Genomic DNA, 20,000 nt, shown 5'->3' with positions numbered 1-20,000 from the left:
ATGGAAAGTCACCCATTCAAAACATAAGGGATTTATATTATTGAAATAATTTATGTAACACGGGCTAAAGTAAATATGTCAGACTTAAAGCTGTTTTCCTTTTAATTGCAAATGTAATAGAATTAGAGTTGATCCTGGGATGTAGCAAACCAGCAGCACGGTTCCGGAAGTGGCGGCGCTGTGAAACGGCTGCGGCTCGCCTGCAGTCTGTCTGTTTTTACTTTTTTGTGGTTTTTTTTGTCTTGTTCAGTTAAACTTTTGGTTATTAGGTTGTATTATGTGTGTGGGGGGGGTGAAACAGGGCTTTCTGTCTCTCCCTTCGGGGGAATGCGACTTTCTTGTCGTATCCCCCTTCTCTTCCCCCGTCTGAGCTGAGGCCTAATGGCGGAGCTGGCGGCCTCCAACCTGCGACCGACCTCGAGGCTCCGGAGGTAGAGCCAGCCAGTACTCACCAACGCGAGGCTGGCCGTCTTCGAGCTGCGGTGGCGTTTGGGCAGCGGCTCGACTCGGCGCTCCGGTGAGGGTGGACGGCGCGGGGCTGAGACACTCCTGTGTGGGCAGCCCGGCTCCCGGCTGGAAGGTGCTTCCGTGAGGACGGCCCGGCTCCCGGCTGGAAGGTGCTCCCGTGTGGGCGGCCCAGTGTGGGGCTGCGACGTTCCCATGTGGGCGGCCCAGTACGGGGCGGAGACGGTGCTCTGGCGGCTGAGGCGGTGGTGACCTAAATTCGGGGCTCGGCCGCAGGCCAGTGGATGACATCGTCGGGAGCTCACGGGTCACAGGTTGAAGCCTGTTTTCCAGAGCTCCCGTGGCAACAGCTGCGTCTGCTGGACTGGAGGGCGGCAGCTTCGACCACCCCCGGGCCGCGGAGCTTGAACCGTGGGACTGACTTACCATCGCCCGGTGGGGTATCGCCTCAGCGCAGATGGAGAGGAGGAGGGAAGAGACAGCAACCCTAAGACTTTTGCCTCCTTCACAGTGAGGAGGTGCTTGGTGAACTCACTGTGGTGGATGTTAATTTGTGTTTATTGTGTGTTGTTTATTATTACATGTATGGCTGCAGGCAACGACATTTCGTTCAGACCGAAAGGTCTGAATGACAAATAAAGGATTCAATTCAATTCAATTCAATTCAATCTAACTAGACTTTGCATTTACATTGTGTAGGAAAAAACTGCGGATGCTGGTTTAAAACGAAGGTAGACACAAAATGCTGGAGTAACTCAGCGGGAGACCTTCTTCAGACTTCTGAAGAAAGGTCCCAACCTGAAACATCACCCATTCCTTCTCTCCAGAGATGCTGCCTGTCCCGCTGAGTTACTCCAGCATTTTGTGTCTATCTTGCATTTACATTGCTATATTGATCACAATGTAGAGAATTATCAATTTAAGATGACAACAACTTTTTCCAGTTATAGATTACCCTCTAATAATGCAATGTTTAGTGGTCAGTAGTTCAAATTATATAGCTAACAGCTGCTGAATATAATCTAATTACATTTATAAATTATAAGAGCATCACCTCTTTTCATGTGTAAATTATAAGCTCTGGTGAATGGAAATAATCCCCTTTGTTGCATGACCCTCTTTGATAATTATGTTTCTAATTCCTCTGGTCAGAATATACTACGTTCACTTGAGACAATTCAACACAACATTTACTTCCTAGCACTTCATGAATCCATTCTGGATATTATCAATGACAGTTTATAATTGCATAATGACTTTGGTGTAATGAAGTATTCCAAATCATGTCAAAAATGGGAGACTTCAGTGTCTATTAAAACTGGATGTTGCAGTGCACAGCACCGGTTCACAAATTGTGAAAGCATGTGTGCCCTTCATATTTTAACCGAATGATGTTGCATGTGTTATCCAAGGCAGGCTCTGGGTGATATTCCCAGTGCATACGGGCACCATGACTTAAAAAAAATTAAACATTGTTTTTTTGTTTCTGGCAATGTGACGCGTGGGTTTATTAATCATTCTTACCAGCACGTTTTTGTCCAGAAATTCCAGAACTTAGGGTCCTGGCACAATTCATGGGTTAAAAGGAATGAAATCATAGATGTGAATTGTCAGAAAATCAAGTTTAGAGAATTTTAGGACAGGAGTTGTTTTCAAGGAACATAGAACAGTACTCCACAGGAACAAGCCCTGTGGCCCACAATATGCTGAATATGATGGCAAATTAAACTGATCTCATCTGCCTGTACATGATCCATATTCCTCTATTCCATGCAGTATGAAGGAACTTCAGATGCTGGTTTAAAACAAAGATAGACACATGATGCTGGAGAGGTGGCATCTCTGTTTAGAAGGAATGGGTGACGTTTTGCGTCAAGACCCTTTTTCAGACTGAAAGTCACGGAAAAGGGGAACGAGTGGCGATGATGTAGAGAGATATAGAACAAATAACGAAAGATGTGCAAAAAAGTAACAACGATAAAGGAAACAGGCCATTGTTAGCTATAGCTAGGTGAGAAACAAAACTGGTGTGACTTTGGTGGGGGAGGAATGGAGAGAGAGGGATTGCAGGGGTACTTGAAGTTAGAGAAATCAAAACTCATATGTCTGGGTTGTAAGCTGCCCAAGCGAAATATGAGATGCTGTTCCTCCAATTTGCCTTACTTTGACAATGGAGGAGGCCTTGGACAAAAAGGTCAGTGTGTAGCAAGCGGGAGATCAGGAAGATCCAGTCAGACTGAGCGAAGGTGTTCAGCGAAATGATCACCTAGTCTACGTTTGGCCTCGCCAATATATAAGAGTCCACATCTAGATATGGTAGATGAGGTTGGAGGAGGTGCAAGTGAACCTCTGCCTAACCTGAAAGGACGGTTGGAGTCCCTGGACAGAGTCGGGGGAGGAGGTATAGGGACAGGTGTTGTGTCTCCTGCAGCTGCAGGAGAAGGCACCTGGGTTGGGTTGGTTTTCGTGGTAAGAGATGAGTTAACAAGGGAGTTCTGGAGGGAACGGTCTCTGCGGAAGGCAGAAAGGGGGGGAGATGGGAAGATGTGGCTAGTGATGGAATCCGGTTGAAGGTGGCAAAAATGTTGGAGGATTATGTTTTGTATGCGACGGCTGATGAGGTGAAAGGTAAGGACTGGGGGACCTTATTGTTGTCCCTGTTGCAACAAGGGGGAGGATCTAGTATTTCTGGCTCAGCAACGGGCCCACAGCCTCCCCGTTGCAGACTCCAACACCACGTGGTCTGACTCTCCTGGGTCCAGGGAAGGAAAATTCCCTTCCTCCTACAGATTGGTAACGATGGTTCTTCCTCCCCTTCTTTTAACCAGGTTACCCCGATCACACCCACCCATCAATAGTCCTCACGCCCCTCCTCCTCTCTGAACACCCACAATACCCCCGCAGAACCTCGCCTCAACCTCTGTCCATTCCCCGGCCCTCCTCTGACCCAAACCCCCACCCTTGTCGTGTCTTTACCATCCACCCTGACCTCCCCCTTTCCGATACAGAACAGTCTGTCCTCAACTGAGGCCTCGCCTTTGTTCCCCTTCACCCACACCTCAACAAACTTTATTTACATTTCATTGACGACTGCATTGGTGCCACCTCCTGCACCCATGCAGCACTCATGGACTTCATTAACTTCACCACCAATTTCCATCCTGCACTCAAATTCATTTGGACCATCTCCAACATCTCCATTCCCCTTTCTTGATTTCACCATTTCCATCACAGGACAGACCATTGACTGACATCTATTTTAAACCCACTGACTCCCACAACTATCTCGATACACTTCTTCCCACCCTGCTTCCTGCAAAGACGCTATTCCCTACTCCCAATTCCCCTGTCTACGCCGCATCTGCACCCAAGATGAATTGTTCCACACCAGGACATCCGAGACATCCTCATTCTTCAGGGAACGGGGGTTCCCATCTTCCATCATAGATGAGGCCCTCACTCGTGTCTCCTCGGTACCTTGCAGCTCCGCCCTCCCTCCCCTCCCCCTACTGGCAATCGGGACAGAGTCTCCCTGGTCCTTACCTTTCACTCCATCAGCTATCGCATTCAAAACATAATCCTCGACATTTTCCTCACCTCCACAGGACCCCACCACTAGTCAATCTTCCTATCTCCACATTCGCCTTCGGCAGAGATAGTTCCCTCTGCAACTCCTTTGTTAACTCATTCCTTCCTCCCCAAACCACCCCCTCCCCGGGTACCTTCTCCTGCAACCGTAGGAGATGCAACACCTGTCCCTATAACTCTTCCCTCGACTCTATCCAGGGACCCCAACAATCCTTTCAGGTTTGGCAGAGGTTCACTTGCACCTCCCCCAACCTTATCTACTGTATCCGTTGTTCTAGATGTGAACTCTTATACATCGGCGAGACGAAACGTAGATTGGCAATCGTTTCACTGAACACCTTCGCTCAGCCCACTTGGACCTACCTGATCTCCCGGTTGCTGAAGACTTTAATTCCCCTTCCCATTCCCACACTGACCTTTCTGTCCTAGGTCTCCGACATTGTCAGAGTGAGGTTAAATGCAAATTGGAGGAACAGCATTTCATATTTTGCTTGGGCAGCTTACAACCAAGGGGTATGAATTTTGATTTCTCTAACTTCAAGTAACCCTCTCTAACTTCAAGTATTCCCTCTCTCTTCATCCCACCCTCACTCAAGTCACACCAGCTTTCGTTCTCACCTAGCTACAGCTAACAATACCCGTTTCCTTTATCATTGTTACTTTTTTGCATATCTCTCTTCATCATCATGAATATCTCTTATTTCCCTTTCCCGTGTCTTTCAGTCTGAAGAAGGGTCTCGACCCAAAACATCACCCCTCGCTTCTCTCCAGAGATGCTGCCAGTCCCGCTGAGTTACTCCAGCATTTTGTGTCTACCCCCTGTTCCATGCATTTCCATGTACTTATCTAAATCCTCTTATATTCCCATATCACCTGCCTCCAACACCACCCCTGGCAATGCATTCCAGGCCCCAGCATTGTGTAAAAAAAACTTACTCTGTACATGAAGCTATCCAACCACTCCCTGTAGCTGAAACCCTCTAATCAGGCAGCACTCTGGTAAACCTTGACTGGCAATGAGTTTAACTGCCTATAATGATTCATTTTACCAAATGACAGCAGTATATTTTTTCTGCCACGAGTGTTGGAGGTGGTGGTGGAATTTCTCGTTTCCAGCACTTGGCATCTGCCCTTGCTGGCTTATTGCTGCTTTCCAATGGGCCGACACCACCCATGGACAGTGTGAGTTTACACATGCTTCCCAGCTCTCGGTTTGTAAAGCCTGACTGCAGAGTATGTACCTAGTGCAACCATGGTGGTCCCCATTGCAAGAAATCAATTGCCAGAATAAAATTGAGTAGTTATGTATTTACTCGTGTGGTTGTTTCAATATTTTAATGTGTATGTGTTTTCAGCATTTTATATGTAAAATAATATTTATGACTAAGAGTTATTATTCTTTTAAAATTTGTCCCACGTGTTACTGAATGTTTGATTGTCAAAGATCACAGCTTTGACAGCCCGTAAGAGCAAAGACTCATTGATTGTTAAAGTGGTTCTGGAACTACACTTGTGCAGAGGCAGCCTCTTTGCTGCATTTGGCCATGTCAAAGTGCCATCGGCAAGTTGTCAGTGGAAACTAAAAAAAAACACTACGTAGGAGGAGCAAGTAGTTGCCAATTTTGGAACAGTGCAAGATGTGCCCCAAGAATAAGCTGAGCCACATGGCACATTCTGGCTTAAGGGGCTGTCCCACAGCGGCGACCGAATTGGCGAGTTTAGAAGAGTTTGCCCTCGACTCATACTCACAGCATGGTCGACACGAGGTCCTAGGAGGTCTTTGTAACTCCTTCTTGCTCGAGAGTAGTCCCCGCATACTCGAGGCCTCAGCTAGGTCACGGCGTTTTCAACATGCCCGCGAGTAAAAAAAGGTCGCCGTGGAAAAAACCGAAACTCGCCAATTAGGTCGCCTCACATTTGCAAATAATAGTCTTGAATAATTTGTGAAACTCCGTACAGACTTGCTGTGGTGAAAATAACAGAGATGTCCTGGTTAAAAACTCACCAGCATCGACTTTCCAATTAGCATGGGGGGGGCTGGGGGAAGGGAGAAGGGAATTAACAGGATTGTTGTTGAGAGAAAATAGGCTACGTAAAGGGGCTGTCCCACTGCGGCAACCTAATCTGTGAATTCAGAAGAGTGTCTTTGACCTTCAAGCTCGAGGGCACTCGCCTGGAAAACCTCGAGCTGGATCGACCGTTTGCGTTGAAACCGCGAGCTGGATCAACCGACCCCACACACAAAAACACATCGCAAAGGCAGGGGCCAGGGAAAGACAGGGGAGCGCTGTCTGAAATTCACACCCGCGATGAAGAGGAAGGTAAAAGACGGCTGCCACAGTGTATGGTAACTCCTTTAGAGAGAGCGGGGGAGGGGGAGAGAAGGGGAGAGAATGGGGGGAGATGGGGGGGGAGAAGGACACTTTTAAGAAGTATAATAAAGTTTAGCGGGCATTTTACCTACCGACGGTTTTCCTTGGTCCTGAAAACTCCAATGAGCCAATCAAAATGCCCGGTCAGCGAAGGAGATTGCCTATGGCAGTCCTCGACTGCCTGTAACGAAATAGCGACCCCACTCCACTGCACTACGAGTTAAAAAGAACCATACCAACCAATTTTTACTCATGGAAAATTTTTCAACATGCTGAAAAAATTTCTGGGATCTAGCTGAGACCGGGAGTATGCGGGAACTTCCCTCGAGCATGAAGGAGAGTTCCAGTGACCTCATAGGACCTCCTAGGATCACGTGTCGACCATCGTGCGAATTTGAGTCGAGGGCAAACTCTTTTAAACTCGCAGATTAGGTCGCTGCAGTGGGACAACCCCTTAAAGCTCTGTTCATTGAACCTTTCACAACATGAATCTCACACTTAAGCATGTTGCTGCTGCTACTGATTCTGATTCACTGCAACTCAATTATTGTCATAGTCTTTCCTCCTATAGATTCACAACCAAATGTGATATTTTAGGTAATCTCAGGTAATGACAAATAGGGAGGCCTTTGATTTCCAGTTCTAATTTGGTCAGTGGTAAATCAGTCATATTTAAGAAACACTTAGGAATAAAAAATAGTTGAACGCTTTTACAGGAAGCTTATGGACTGAAAATTGATGCTGCTGCATGAAATGAGGTGGCCACAAGTATGTGCACAAACAACAACTGTTAAAAGGAATTAAATTTTGACTTCGTGGGAGAATAGACTTCAAGACATCACAAGTGTCAACCGTCTATATTTGGTATTGGTTTGTTATTGTCCCATGTACTTCGATACAGTGGAAAGCACTGTTTTGTATGTTATTTGGGGAAATCATACCATACTTGAGTTCATTGGGCAGTGCAACAGAAAAATAAACAGAGTGCAGACTATGCTCTGAGACCTACAGCTAACACCTACAAAGATATTTTTTAAAGTGCAAAGGTCACAATGGAGGAGATTGAAAGATCAAGAATTTATCCCTAGCATATGAGATGTCCGTTCAAGAGTCAGACAACAGCTGAAAATAAGTTATTCTTGAATCTGGTGGTATGTGCTTTCATGCCTTTGTATCTGCTAGGGGATAAGAGAGAATGACCAGGGTGTGAGTGGTCCTTGATTATGTTGGCTGCATTCCCGAGGCAGTGTGAAGAATTGATGAAATTGGGGGGGGGGGGGGGGGGGGGGGGGGGGGGGGGCTCGTTTGCTTGATGGACTGGGCTGAGTTCACAACTCTTTGCAAATTCATGCAGTTTTGGGCAGATCGTTTGATGTTTCAAATGATGGTGCATCTGAATAGGATGCTTTCTGTGGTGCATCTGCAGAAATTGGTAAGAGGCTTTGAAGAATATACAAATTTCCTTAGTCTTTTGAGGAACAAGGGCATTAATGTGGTTACTTGGCTGTAGTGTCAATGTGGTTGGATCAGAACAAAATGTTAGTTGACGTTCTCATGCATCTCCACTTCAACACCATTGATGCAGAGTGGAGAGTTGAACTGCAGTAGTCAGTGCCAGATCCTTCATTTTGCTGACATTAAGGCTGACATTTGTTGTCTTTCCCATGCTACTAAGCTCTCTGTCTCCACATTCTACTCTGTCTTGTCATTGTATAAGATCAGGCCCACTCCCGCAATGTCATCTGCAAACGTACAAATGAAATTAGAACAGAACATGACTGCACAATCGTGAATGCATAGGGAACACAATGAGCTGAGAACCCAGCCTTGCTGGGCACTGGTGTTGAGAGTTATTGGGGAAGATATTTTGTTGTCTATCCTTGAGAAGTCATATTAACGTTATTTTCACAATACAATCTTGAGAAACTGGCAGGCTTTCATTACTTTTCTTCTCTTGGGTTGAATACCTTGTAGCAGTTGAAGAACTAATCAGAGCCACTATATTCTTCAGGCTGTCCAGAAATAATTATCTGTCAAATGTTAACAAGACAGAGGATCTTTTTGCTGACCAAACTGTGTGCTGCATTTAGTGTGAGAAACCATCCAAAAGCTCCAAAATAGCCACGTGGTTCCACAAGACAACAGAATCCTCTTTTGCAACTGCATTATCTGGCTTCCTCATGTTTTGTCTCATCAAGTGTTAATTAAGCATCTTAATGTATATTTGTTCAAATGTGTGTCTCTGTCCTCGGAGTTGAAAAAGGGTGAATGACTGGGCGAGTGGTTGTCAACGTTGCCAGATACAGTATAAAGCATTGCCTTGTTCATCATCATGTTTTTTCTAGCTTATAGTGTGAAGTAAATACACAATTGTTAACACTTTAATATATATCAATCAATGAAAGTGCTGGAAGTCAGACAGCATCTGTAGAGAGAGAAACTATTTCAACAAGATAACCTTTTGAGATATCCCTTATCAATAAAACCCACCAAACATGCATTAGATCTATTTAAACTATTTCCAGTTGCTCAGCATAAATCTGACCATCGGGCGAAATACCCAACATTTTAGCTTATGTTTATGCAACTGATTCATGTCTGCTGCATTGTTAAATAATTAATTTAAATGATTTACATGGTGCTTTTAATCTTTGCACTTTCTGTTATATTTGCTCCGCTACAGGTTTGGTCTATGATACATTTATGCTGAAACACCAGTGCACTTGTGGGAATACTAACAACCATCCAGAGCATGCAGGAAGAATACAGAGCGTCTGGTCTAGACTTCAGGAAACAGGGTTACTCAACAAGTGCGAGGTAAGTAAGCAGGGGAAACTGTTGACTAAGGTTCATACCTGTCCCAAAATACTGGAGCTAAGTACGGTTTCCCAGGAATGAATGAATAACAGAGGATTATTTCAACTTGCAAATGTTGACATTTTAACTATGATCCTGAAATAACCATTATGAACAAGAAACCTGAATTACATTTGAAGAATCTGTTCACTGGCCAAAAATCTCAAACCTGATTAATTTGGAAATGTGGACCTGCACCTGAAAAGAACTGAAAGATACAACAGCAAACTACACCGATCTAATCCAAAACTGAATTTTGATCAATTTGTCTTCTACTTGATAGTGTTTTGCACTGTTTTAAGAAATAACAATGTTATTGTATATTTGATATACTTTTAATGACATTTTCATTTCTGGAAAAGCCTATAGTTACTCTTTCAAGAAATTTCTCACGTGTTGATCACATCATTGGTTGTAAAACCTCGTGGGATAGATTGTATATTGGAATGTGAAGGTGTATGACTCCCGAGTATCGACCTATTGTCCAGCGCAACTCAAGAAAGAAATAAGAAGGGTTATCAGAGACATTTAAAAACCATTGGGAAAAGTCCTTGACAAGCTTTCAAAGGACTATCAAGGCAGTCAGGGCCCAGTCACTACTCATGGGCCTGCGTGCTTCATAAAGTGACCGCAGTTGCAATGTCTGGAGCTTGATGTGGTTTGTGGGGCTGTGAGATAATGCAGAGGCCAAAGGCAAGACGATCTGATGTTTCACAGAATATAAAGGGCAGAAATGCAAATACTCCCCACAAACCTAGAGTTGATAGTAATATAGAAAGCCTGAAGTGTGAAATGGAGGGAGATTCCTTGCACAGTACAGGGTGCCCTTTGCAGATGAGGTTTAGGTTTCCTGCTATGATAATGTCTTTTGAAATTTGCTGCATGAGATAGTGTGTGGTCACTTGGGTGATGTTCATATGTTTTTTTTTTCTTGAATGCAACATCTATTATAATATAAATAAAACCGTACAGATCTGCAAACAATTAAAACTGTTTGCTAGCGCTTTCTAGTAAAAATATGCATTATTTTTTACTGCACCAGAATATTTTGCCTGATACTTCGAGTACAGTAAATTGAATTTTAGGCTTTCTATGTTGGAAGTTAACTTGTAATATGCATCCTAATCATATTTCTCAATTGTTCTTTCCTGCTCTGAACAAAGTAACAAAGCTGTACATAAGTGACAGAAATACTTGTAATTGTACCTTTATGATGTATTTCTACCAATGTTTTATCTCCTTTTTGTATATTCATCATGTGCAAACAAGAATTCCAATAAAATGCTATTAAAGAGAGAAAATTGGGAAGCATGATATATTTATCCTTGATAAAGAGGTCAAACAAATCTGCAGATGAAATTTGAACACAATTTTAAACTGCCATTTTAAGCATTCTTTGAATTAATATAAACTTTGCAACCACTGCAGTTCAGCAAAAAGTATGATTGTTCTACCCTTAGAAATTTTTATGTTCTATTTTGCAACAATTGTCATTCAGATGCTCTATCCTAATACAAAAATCATTGTGCCGTAACGTTAAAATATCCCTAACATTCTGCTCACAGCAGTTAGTCTCAGAAACACAGTTATAACAGATATAAGCAGATTCATTTAAGAATCATACTTGGTTTCTTTGATACCTTAAACCATTGTAGGGAGACTTAAAGGCAGTACTGTCTAACATGGAGGGCAATTCTATCTCATTTATATAGCATTCAATCTGCGCGTTCAGCATTTATGGTGTACCAATCTTAAATCCTTCTACAAAATTGTGTGAAAACAAATTGTTATCTGAATTGAATGAATTTTCAGGGAGTTTCTCAATGGATAAACACCATTGTTTTTGGACTAGTGAAGAAAAGATTTGACATTTACAGTGTGCAGGACATTTTACATTTTTAAATCCCTGATGTTTAACAATTGATGGGGAAAACAGAGATGTACATAGAACAAGGAATGTAGAGCACAGGAACTAGCCCTTCAGCCCACAATGTCTGCGCTGAACATGATGTCAAGTTCAAATAATCTCCTTGGCCTCCATTCCCTCCATATCCAGGTGCCAATCTAAAAGCCTTTTAAACACCACTGTTGTATCTGCCTCCACCACCACCCTGTCAATGCATTCCAGGCATCCACCATTCTTTGTTTAGAAAAAACTTACCTACTCCACTCCTTTCAACTTTGGCCCCCTGACCTTAAAACTCTGTTCTCTAGTTCTTGACATTTCCTACCTGCAAATAAGGTTCTGATTGTCTTCCATATCAATGCCTCTCATCATTTTATATACTTCTATGTAAGACAACCGAACAAAATTAGAAGTTTGAACTTGCAAAAATTGAACTTTTAAAATCAACGTTAAAATGATTTGACAGCTATTGGGAGTTAACTATATACACCAGCTAGTAAATGTTATAACTGCTGATATCTATGATTTATACATAATTATGAACATGTTTGAAACCATTATTCACAGGAAAATTGGTTAGTATGGAAACCTCCTTGATATATTCAACATCAATCAGTGTTGTCTCCCCACCAGGAAATTTCCCATGTGTAATAGCTAAATGATAAAGCCTGCGAGTAGTGAAGGGTTACATTTTTCACTTTCTGATATCTCCCAAACTCTGATTTTAAATTAAAAGATTGCATGGTAAAAATTCCAAAAGTCTGGTACTACCTTTAACCTTAATTTAAAGTACCCATTAGAATAAACGGCAGGCAGCTTTACATTTTAATTTTGGTGAGGGAGTGCTGCTTCACTCTTCAAAGGATTAATATTCTGTACTTACTTTTGCAGCGAATCAGAGGTAGAAAAGCAACCTTGGACGAAATTCAAACTGTGCATTCGGAACACCACACATTGTTGTATGGCACCAGCCCTCTGAACAGACAGAAACTAGACAGTAAGAAGTTGCTAGGTATGTACACCAATCTGTAATTTCGCATTTGATCATCAAAAGACCAAATGAAAAACAAACTGTTATAAACTTGAGAGCAGCTGTATTCCATTATTTGTGGCCATGTTAGACCTTATCCATGGTCTCTTTGCATCAAGCTTCTATATTACATTTATTTGCAGGTTTGGAAGAAGTCTGTTCTGATGTGATACATTATGCAGACTACAATTGGTTAGTTTGCTAATGAGCTACTTACATTTTTGAGATAAATACTTGAAGCATTTTAAGTTAGATACTTATGCCAGTTGACAATATACCTGAAAAGTAACTTGCAGCTCACAGACCTTGGATTCGAAGTATTACTGAAAGTTTTTATATTGCCTTTCAAGAAATGAAAGCAAACTCCTCTGTCAACTTTCACCATTGACTGATGAATATTCTCTTGGAATGTTTGTATAGGTCCTATTACACAGAAGATGTGTGCACTGCTACCCTGTGGTGGACTAGGGGTGAGTACAGTTGAGAACAATTATTTTCTTAAATTTGATAAAATTTAAGTGAATGCTGAATCATACTACTTATTGCCCTGTTAATTTTCAAAATAGTGATAAAAGTAAAAAAACACTTTTTGCAGAATGGAATGCAGAAAGTTAGGCTAGATCTTAAATTACAACATTTCATATAACTCTCTTTAATTCAGTAATTCACAATATGAATTAAATTGTATTCTGTGACTGCCGCAATTCACAATTTTGTTTTCATTTATTGTCTGGAGATTATCCTTTAATCGCTGTACTTGGAGAATGGTTGATGTATGCAAAAGAGAATGCCAAAAATGTTTGTAATATGACCACTTTCTTGAAGATTACAAAAGTTTATCTGTGCCATATCCAATATGTCAAACAAAATGGAGTCTGCTTTTTACTTTCATGTGCAGTTATAAATGAACTAATTCTCATCTGTCCTCACCATGCTAATTAAAATTCTATTTATTTGAACAGTTCCTCAGTGATAAAAGACAATTTCACTGAACATTTCAGGCCCATAGAAAGATTCAAACTGCACATTAATGTAGAATTACTGTGCCCAGCTATCTAATTCAAGTTTATGATTTGCATTTTCGCCTCTTGAGTAGCTGCAAAATGGTTCAAATACCATGGCATTTTTGGTGTATTGAGAGGTTCATAAGCATTAATAAGGCAACAACTTTTGATGTGGCAAAGGCCAACAAAACACTAATGAACTGAGATTTCAGACCCAAAGTATATCATCTGCAAACTTTATAGAAATGTGATGAGAAGCTTGGGCCTTCTTCGCAAGTGTGGCATCAAGCTGCTTGTCCACCTAACTGATGCAATTTTAGGTCCTGTAGATTTATTTCATGCCTTGTAACGAGGTCCCTGTTGGGTAGGGTTGTTGATGTGTTATATGAGATTGCAAATTCTCTGATCATCAGCCTAAATAAATAATTCTTAAGCTCATTAACAAAATTCTCTTTACATGATGGTCTTTTGCACAGTTGACAATATTTCACATTACTCCTTCAATATCAAAGCAGTAAACATCAATACCAAAAGTGAAAAATGGCTTGGAAATGTGCTGAATGCATCAGTACAGAAACATGCTAAATTCCTCCGATCTCTTCAGGGGATAGAATGTAATCCAGATGGGATGACCAAGTTGAACGTACATTATTTTGTGCCTATGACTTGTAAGATGCAACTTTCAGTCTAGCAACTGTACCAATTTGTAGTAAAAATAAACTAGATAGTAAAGCAATGTACAGCACAATAGTATAGTATAGTTCAGCGCAAGAATAGGCCCTTCGACCTACAATGTCAGTGCTGAACATGATTTCAAGTTAACCTCCTCTGCCTCCACATGATCCACATACAGTGTTTAATATTTGGGACAAAGACCCATCATTTATTTATTTGCCTCCGTGCTCCACAATTTGAGATCTCTAATAGAAAAAAAATCACATGTGGTTAAAGTACACATTGTCAGATTTTATAAAAGGCCATTTTTATACATTTTGGTTTCACCATGTAGAAATTACAGCTGTGTTTATACATAGTCCCCCAATTTCAGGGCACCATAATGTTTGGGACACATGGCTTCACGGGCGTTTGTAATTGCTCAGGTATGTTTAATTGCCTCCTTAATGCAGGTATAAGAGAGCTCTCAGCACCTAGTCTTTCCTCCAGTCTTTCCATCATCTATGGAAACATTTATTGCTGTTTATCAACATGAGGACCAAAGTTGTGCCAATGAAAGTCAAAGAAGCCATTATGAGACTGAGAAACGAGAATAAATCTGTAGGAGACATCAGCCAAAACTTACCAAAATCAACTGTTTGGAACATCTTTAAGAAGAAAGAGAGCACTGGTGAGCTTACCAATCACAAAGGGACTGACATGCCAAGCAAGACCTCCACAGTTGATGACAGAAGAATTCTCTCTGTAATAAAGAAAAAAACCCAAACACCTGTCCGACAGATCAGAAACACTCTTCAGGCGTCAGGTGTGGATTTGTCAATGACCCCTGTCTGCAGAAGACTTCATTAACAGAAATACAAAGGCTACACTGCAAGATGCAAACCACTGGTTAGCTGCAAAAATAAAATGGGTGAGTTACAGTTTGCCAAGAAGTACCTAAAAGAGCAACCACAGTTCTGGAAAAAAGTCTTGTGGGCAGATGAGACGAAGATTAACTTGTATCAGAGTGATGGCAAGAGCAAAGTATGGAGGAGAGAAGGAACTGCCCAAGATCCAAAGCATACCATCTCATCTGTGAAACACGGCGGTGGGGTGTATTATGGCCTGGGCATGTATGGCTGCTGAAGGTACTGGCTCACGTATCGTCATTGATGATACAACTGATGATGGTAGTAGCATAATGAATTCTGAAGTGTATAGACACATCCTATCTGCTCAAGTTCAAACAAACGCCTCAAAACTCAGTGGCCGGCAGTTCATATCTACAGCAAGATAATGATCCCAAACATACTGCTAAGGCAACAAAGGAGTTTTTCAAAGCTAAAAAATTGTAAATTCTTGAGTGGCCAAGTCAATCATCTTATCTGAACCCAATTGAGCATGTCTTTTATATGCTGAAGGGAAAACTGAAGGGAACTAGCCCAGAGGGGGTGGTGTAGCTCTGTTGGTGAGGAATGAAATTCAGCCCCTTGCAAGGGGTGACATAAAATCAGGAGATATAGAGTCAGTATGGATAGAACTGAGGAATTGTAACGATAAAAATATCCTAATGGAAGTTATCCAAAGGCCTCCGAACACTTGCCTTGATATAGGGTGCAAGTTGAATCAAGAGTTAAAATTGGCATGTCGTAAAGGTAATGCTATGGTTGTTATGAGAGATTTCAACACGCAGGTAGACTGGGAAAATCAGGTTGGTACTGGACCCCAAGAAAGGGAGTTTGTGGAGTGCTTCCGAGATGGATTCTTAGAGCAACTTGTACTGGAGTTTACCAGGGAGAAGGCAATTCTGGATTTAGTGTTGCGTTATGAACCAGATTTAATAATGGAACGCGAGGTAAAGGAGCCATTAGGAGGTAGTGACAATAATATGATACGTTTTAATCTACAATTTGAGAGGGAAAAGGGAAAATCGGAAGTGTCAGTATTACAGTTGAACAAAAGGGAGTATGGAGGCATGAGGGAGAAGCTGGCCAAAGTTGACTGGAAAGGTACCCTAGCAGGGATGACAGTAGAACAACAATGACAGGTATTTCTGTGAATAATACAGAAGGTGCAGGATCAGTTCATTCCAAAGAGGAAGGAAGTTTCTAAGGGTAGTAAGAGGCGACTGAGGCTGACAAGGGAAGTGAAGGACAGTATAAAAATAAAAGAAAAGAAGTATAACATAGCAAAGATGAGCGGGAAGCCAGAGGATTGGGAAACCTTTAAAGAGCAACAGAAAATAACTAAAAAGGCAATACGGGAGAAAAGATGAGGTACGATGGTAAGCTAGCCAAGAATATAAAGGAGGATAGTAAAAGCTTCTTTAGGTATGTGGAGGAAAAAATTAGTTAAAACCTAAGTTGGACCTTGAAGACAGAAACAGGTGAATTTATTATGGGGAACAAGGAGATGGCAGATGAGTTGAACAAGTACTTTGGATCTGTCTTCACTGAGAAAGACACAAACAATCTCCCAGATGTACTAGTGGCCAGAGGACCTAGGGTGGGAGAAACTGAAGGAAATCCACATTAGGCAGGAAATGGTGTTGGGTAGACTGATGGCACTGAAGGCTGATAAATCCCCAGGGCCTGATGGTCTGCATCCCAGGGTGCTTAAGGAAGTACTCTAGATATTCTCTGGATGCTTTCAAGAGAGAGTTAGATATAGCTCTTGAAGGTAACGGAGTCAAGAAATATGGGGAGAAGGCAGGAACGGGGTACTGATTGTGGATGAACAGCCATGATCACAGTGAATGGTGGTGCTGGCTCAAAGGGCCGAATGGCCTACACCTGCACCTATTATCTTTTGTCTAAAACAAGCATAAGCTAAAGATGGCTGCAATACAGGCCTGGCAGAACATCACTAGAGAAGACACCCAGCAACTGGTGATGTCCATGAATCGCAGACTTCAAGCAGTCATTGCATGCAAAGGATATGCATCAAAATACTAAACATGACTACTTTCATTTACATGACATTGCTGTATTCCAGACATTATGGTGTCCTGAAACGGGGGGACTATGTATAAACAGTGCTGTAATTTCTACATGGTGAAACCAAAATGTATACAAATGGCCTTTATTAAAATCTGACAATGTGCACTCAACCACAGGTGATTTATTTTCTATTACAAATCTCAAATTGTGGAGTACAGAGGCAAATAAATAAATGTTGGGTCTTTGGCTCAAACATTATGGAGGGCACTGTACTTCCATTCCCTACACATATATGTGCCTATTTAAAAGGCTCTTAATTACCACTATCATCTACTTCCATCACCACTCCCGGCAGCACCTTCCAGGCATCCACACTCTGTGTAAAAATAAACTTGCCCTGTACATCTCCTTTAAACTTTCCCCCTTAAGGCTATGTCATCTAGTCTTTGACATTTCTACCGTGGCAAAAACACCATCCACCATCCACCATCAATATTTTTAAAACACTGTCCATTGAACATATTTTAGTATATTAGAAAACACTTGCTATTCAGTAGAATCTGACTTGGGCTGCATTCTTCAAATGCAGTCCGGAGCCATTGCTCGTACACATTTAATTTAGAATTACTATGCCAGTTGTATTAACCTGTGTTATTAACTAAGCCGTGTTATTGATCGATAAAAGTGAAACATAAGGGGAGACTGGAAGGATGATGATTTGTAAATTGGTTCCCATTGTGTGCTGAGTATAGACTTCATAGAACCAATATGAAGATAATATGATTGTGCGTAACACACCTTAACATTGGAGTGTTACCATAGAATTACGCTTCTGCCTCATTTCCTACCCAATTGCTACTGGTATTTGCCAGTGAAATGATATACATATAGTCTGTTGTGTTATTTCTCTTTTTTAAACTAATTTTTATAATTCTTTTGTGGTGGGAACAAAATGCCAAACAACAACAAATTAACGAGTAATTGGAAGAAATGCAACCAATCTGATTTATTTGCTGAGCGTATCTACTGTTTGAATATATTCCAGAACCCTGCTGAATAGATAATATTCAGTAGGCAATGTAGCAATTTCTTTATAAAATTCTGTCATGCAAACTTTGAAACTATGTAAAATCCCATCACCAAGAAATGGTTTTTATTTTTAATTAATAGGATAATATTTTACTCTTCGCACGCAACGATTTAATTCCGTACCTTCAGTTATACTTTTCAATTGAATTGTATACCTGCAACACTTTCTGAGTCATTGTCACAGTTAATATTTTTTCTGGAACCTGAACCGTACATACTTTTTAAAATGTATTCTTTGTTCTGCATTTTGGAGACACTCGTTCCCTTTTGTACAGATACCTTAAATATTAATCAAAATATATATATATGGTTCTGTAATAGTAACAATTTTACCTCCCCTACACCCCCAAAATGTTTTATATCCGCCGATCAATCCCAAACATTTCTCATAAAGCAACTTGGATAAGAAAGGCAGCTGTGAGTCAGACCTGGAGTCTGCCGTCAACAATTAGTGTCTATCAAAATTATTTCAATATTACGGCCTGCCATTTATATTTAAAGGTAGTTGTAAAACATGGTTGGTTAGTATCAGGTACACATGAAAAGAAAATTATTTTGTCGCAATAAATAGCAATTAAGCAACTCAATATTTTTACCACATTCCTGCCCAACTTTAAAATGTTAAAGGTTTTAAAAATTAAGTGTTGGCTAATCATAAAACAAATTTAACGGTAAATAAAATAATCTTTTAAATGTAAACTTTCCAAAACATGCATGTGACTTTTATTTGCTAAGTAATGTGATTTTCATCAGCTATCAATATCAAAGCTCACACTTGGTTTTCTTTTCCCTTAAACCAGAACAGAGCTCAGTTTTACTTGCAACCCTGCCAGAAATTGGTAGCAGATTAATGATCAGTTCTGTGACTGTGAAACTGATTAATCTCACACCTTATCATATGCCAAATTATTAAGATTTTAGTTTGAAAAGCAGAACCTCTATTTTAACATAATATCTATAATAACTACATTTATCAGCAGCATGTTGCCTTAGTCATTAATTACAGATTTAAAAGGCATTGATAAATTACTCAAAGTACAAAATATGGCTCCATCTGTACTGAATTGATCCAAATGTAATAAATATACTAATGTTATCAAGTAAAGTAGGTAATGAAAGGTACTTGTGCTTCCATGTGTCCTTGGAACCTAAGTGGCTTTTAAAGATGTTCAACATTTACTTGCAACTCAGCAAGGAATCAGTAAATTAAGCATATGGTGGAAAAGACTTGCAGTTATCATCCACCGTGGCACAAATAACTCAGTGCACATTTTATTTTAAAACTTTATATTTAGGCTTGCTGTGAAAATTAAGGCTGAGTGAACAATAAAGATTTAACAAAACAAACTTGGTACTGAAATAATTGCTTGGTACTTTAGATTGGAGGGAAAACTGAAGGAGAAGAAAGATACATTTATTGAGTGAATCCCTTCTTTTAGAAGAATAGGAAAATTAGCAGAATTTATTTAAGGTGGTATAAAGTTATGAGTAACCCAACTAAATTTATATTTATGTTCTTTTGTTTTAATATTTATGGTGCGATGTATGTTTGCAGCTTTGTCAGAAAAGCTGAACTTCAGCTAGGTTTTAAGTAAAATGGCGTGACTGGATATGCAGAGCAGATCTCTGCCACAATCTCAGGGTCCACCTGAACTATTAAAATAGTCTTTTCTCCTTTCAGTTTTTGTGAATGTCAAAAATATGATATTTAAAATATTAATTTTCAACATTTCTAATTATTTACAGATACAATCATGAATGTTCAATTAGCTGAACGATTGCCTTTTTAATTGACATTATCCCTGTTAGATTTAATGCATTTTACCCATTGAACACATCTATTAATATGTGGCTTTGTCGCACAATTCGTTTTTAAAGTAAATTGCCTCTCATGGCTTCAAAGCAGAAAAGTTTGTGTCTTTAAAAGTGCTTTTAATATTGTAACCATACATCACAGTAAATAAATTAATGAAGCTGTATTTAAATCAATTTAGATCTTGAGCAAAAAAATGTTTTCCATTTTGATTCAAATTGCTTGTATACCAACCTTTCACTTGAGGATAACTTGATCCGAAGCCAGTACAGAATATACACCGT

The 20,000-nt window shown here is 40.6% G+C and overlaps 1 protein-coding gene across 10 annotated transcripts in view; it reads left to right on the top strand.

The window, feature by feature from the left end:
* Positions 1–20,000, top strand: part of hdac5 (histone deacetylase 5) — a 277,929-nt gene that overhangs the window by 217,610 nt on the left and 40,319 nt on the right. For all 10 annotated transcript variants that reach the window (XM_055657256.1, XM_055657254.1, XM_055657250.1 and 7 more), the window contains 3 exons: positions 9,109–9,242; positions 12,079–12,199; positions 12,638–12,687. In XM_055657256.1, coding sequence (XP_055513231.1) covers positions 9,109–9,242; positions 12,079–12,199; positions 12,638–12,687 — 305 coding nt within the window. The remainder of the gene's footprint in view (positions 1–9,108; positions 9,243–12,078; positions 12,200–12,637; positions 12,688–20,000) is intronic.

Source organism: Leucoraja erinacea, chromosome 27, assembly GCF_028641065.1.
Source record: "Leucoraja erinacea ecotype New England chromosome 27, Leri_hhj_1, whole genome shotgun sequence".
NCBI lineage: Eukaryota > Metazoa > Chordata > Chondrichthyes > Rajiformes > Rajidae > Leucoraja > Leucoraja erinaceus.
This window is presented reverse-complemented; position numbering and strand designations above follow the sequence as displayed.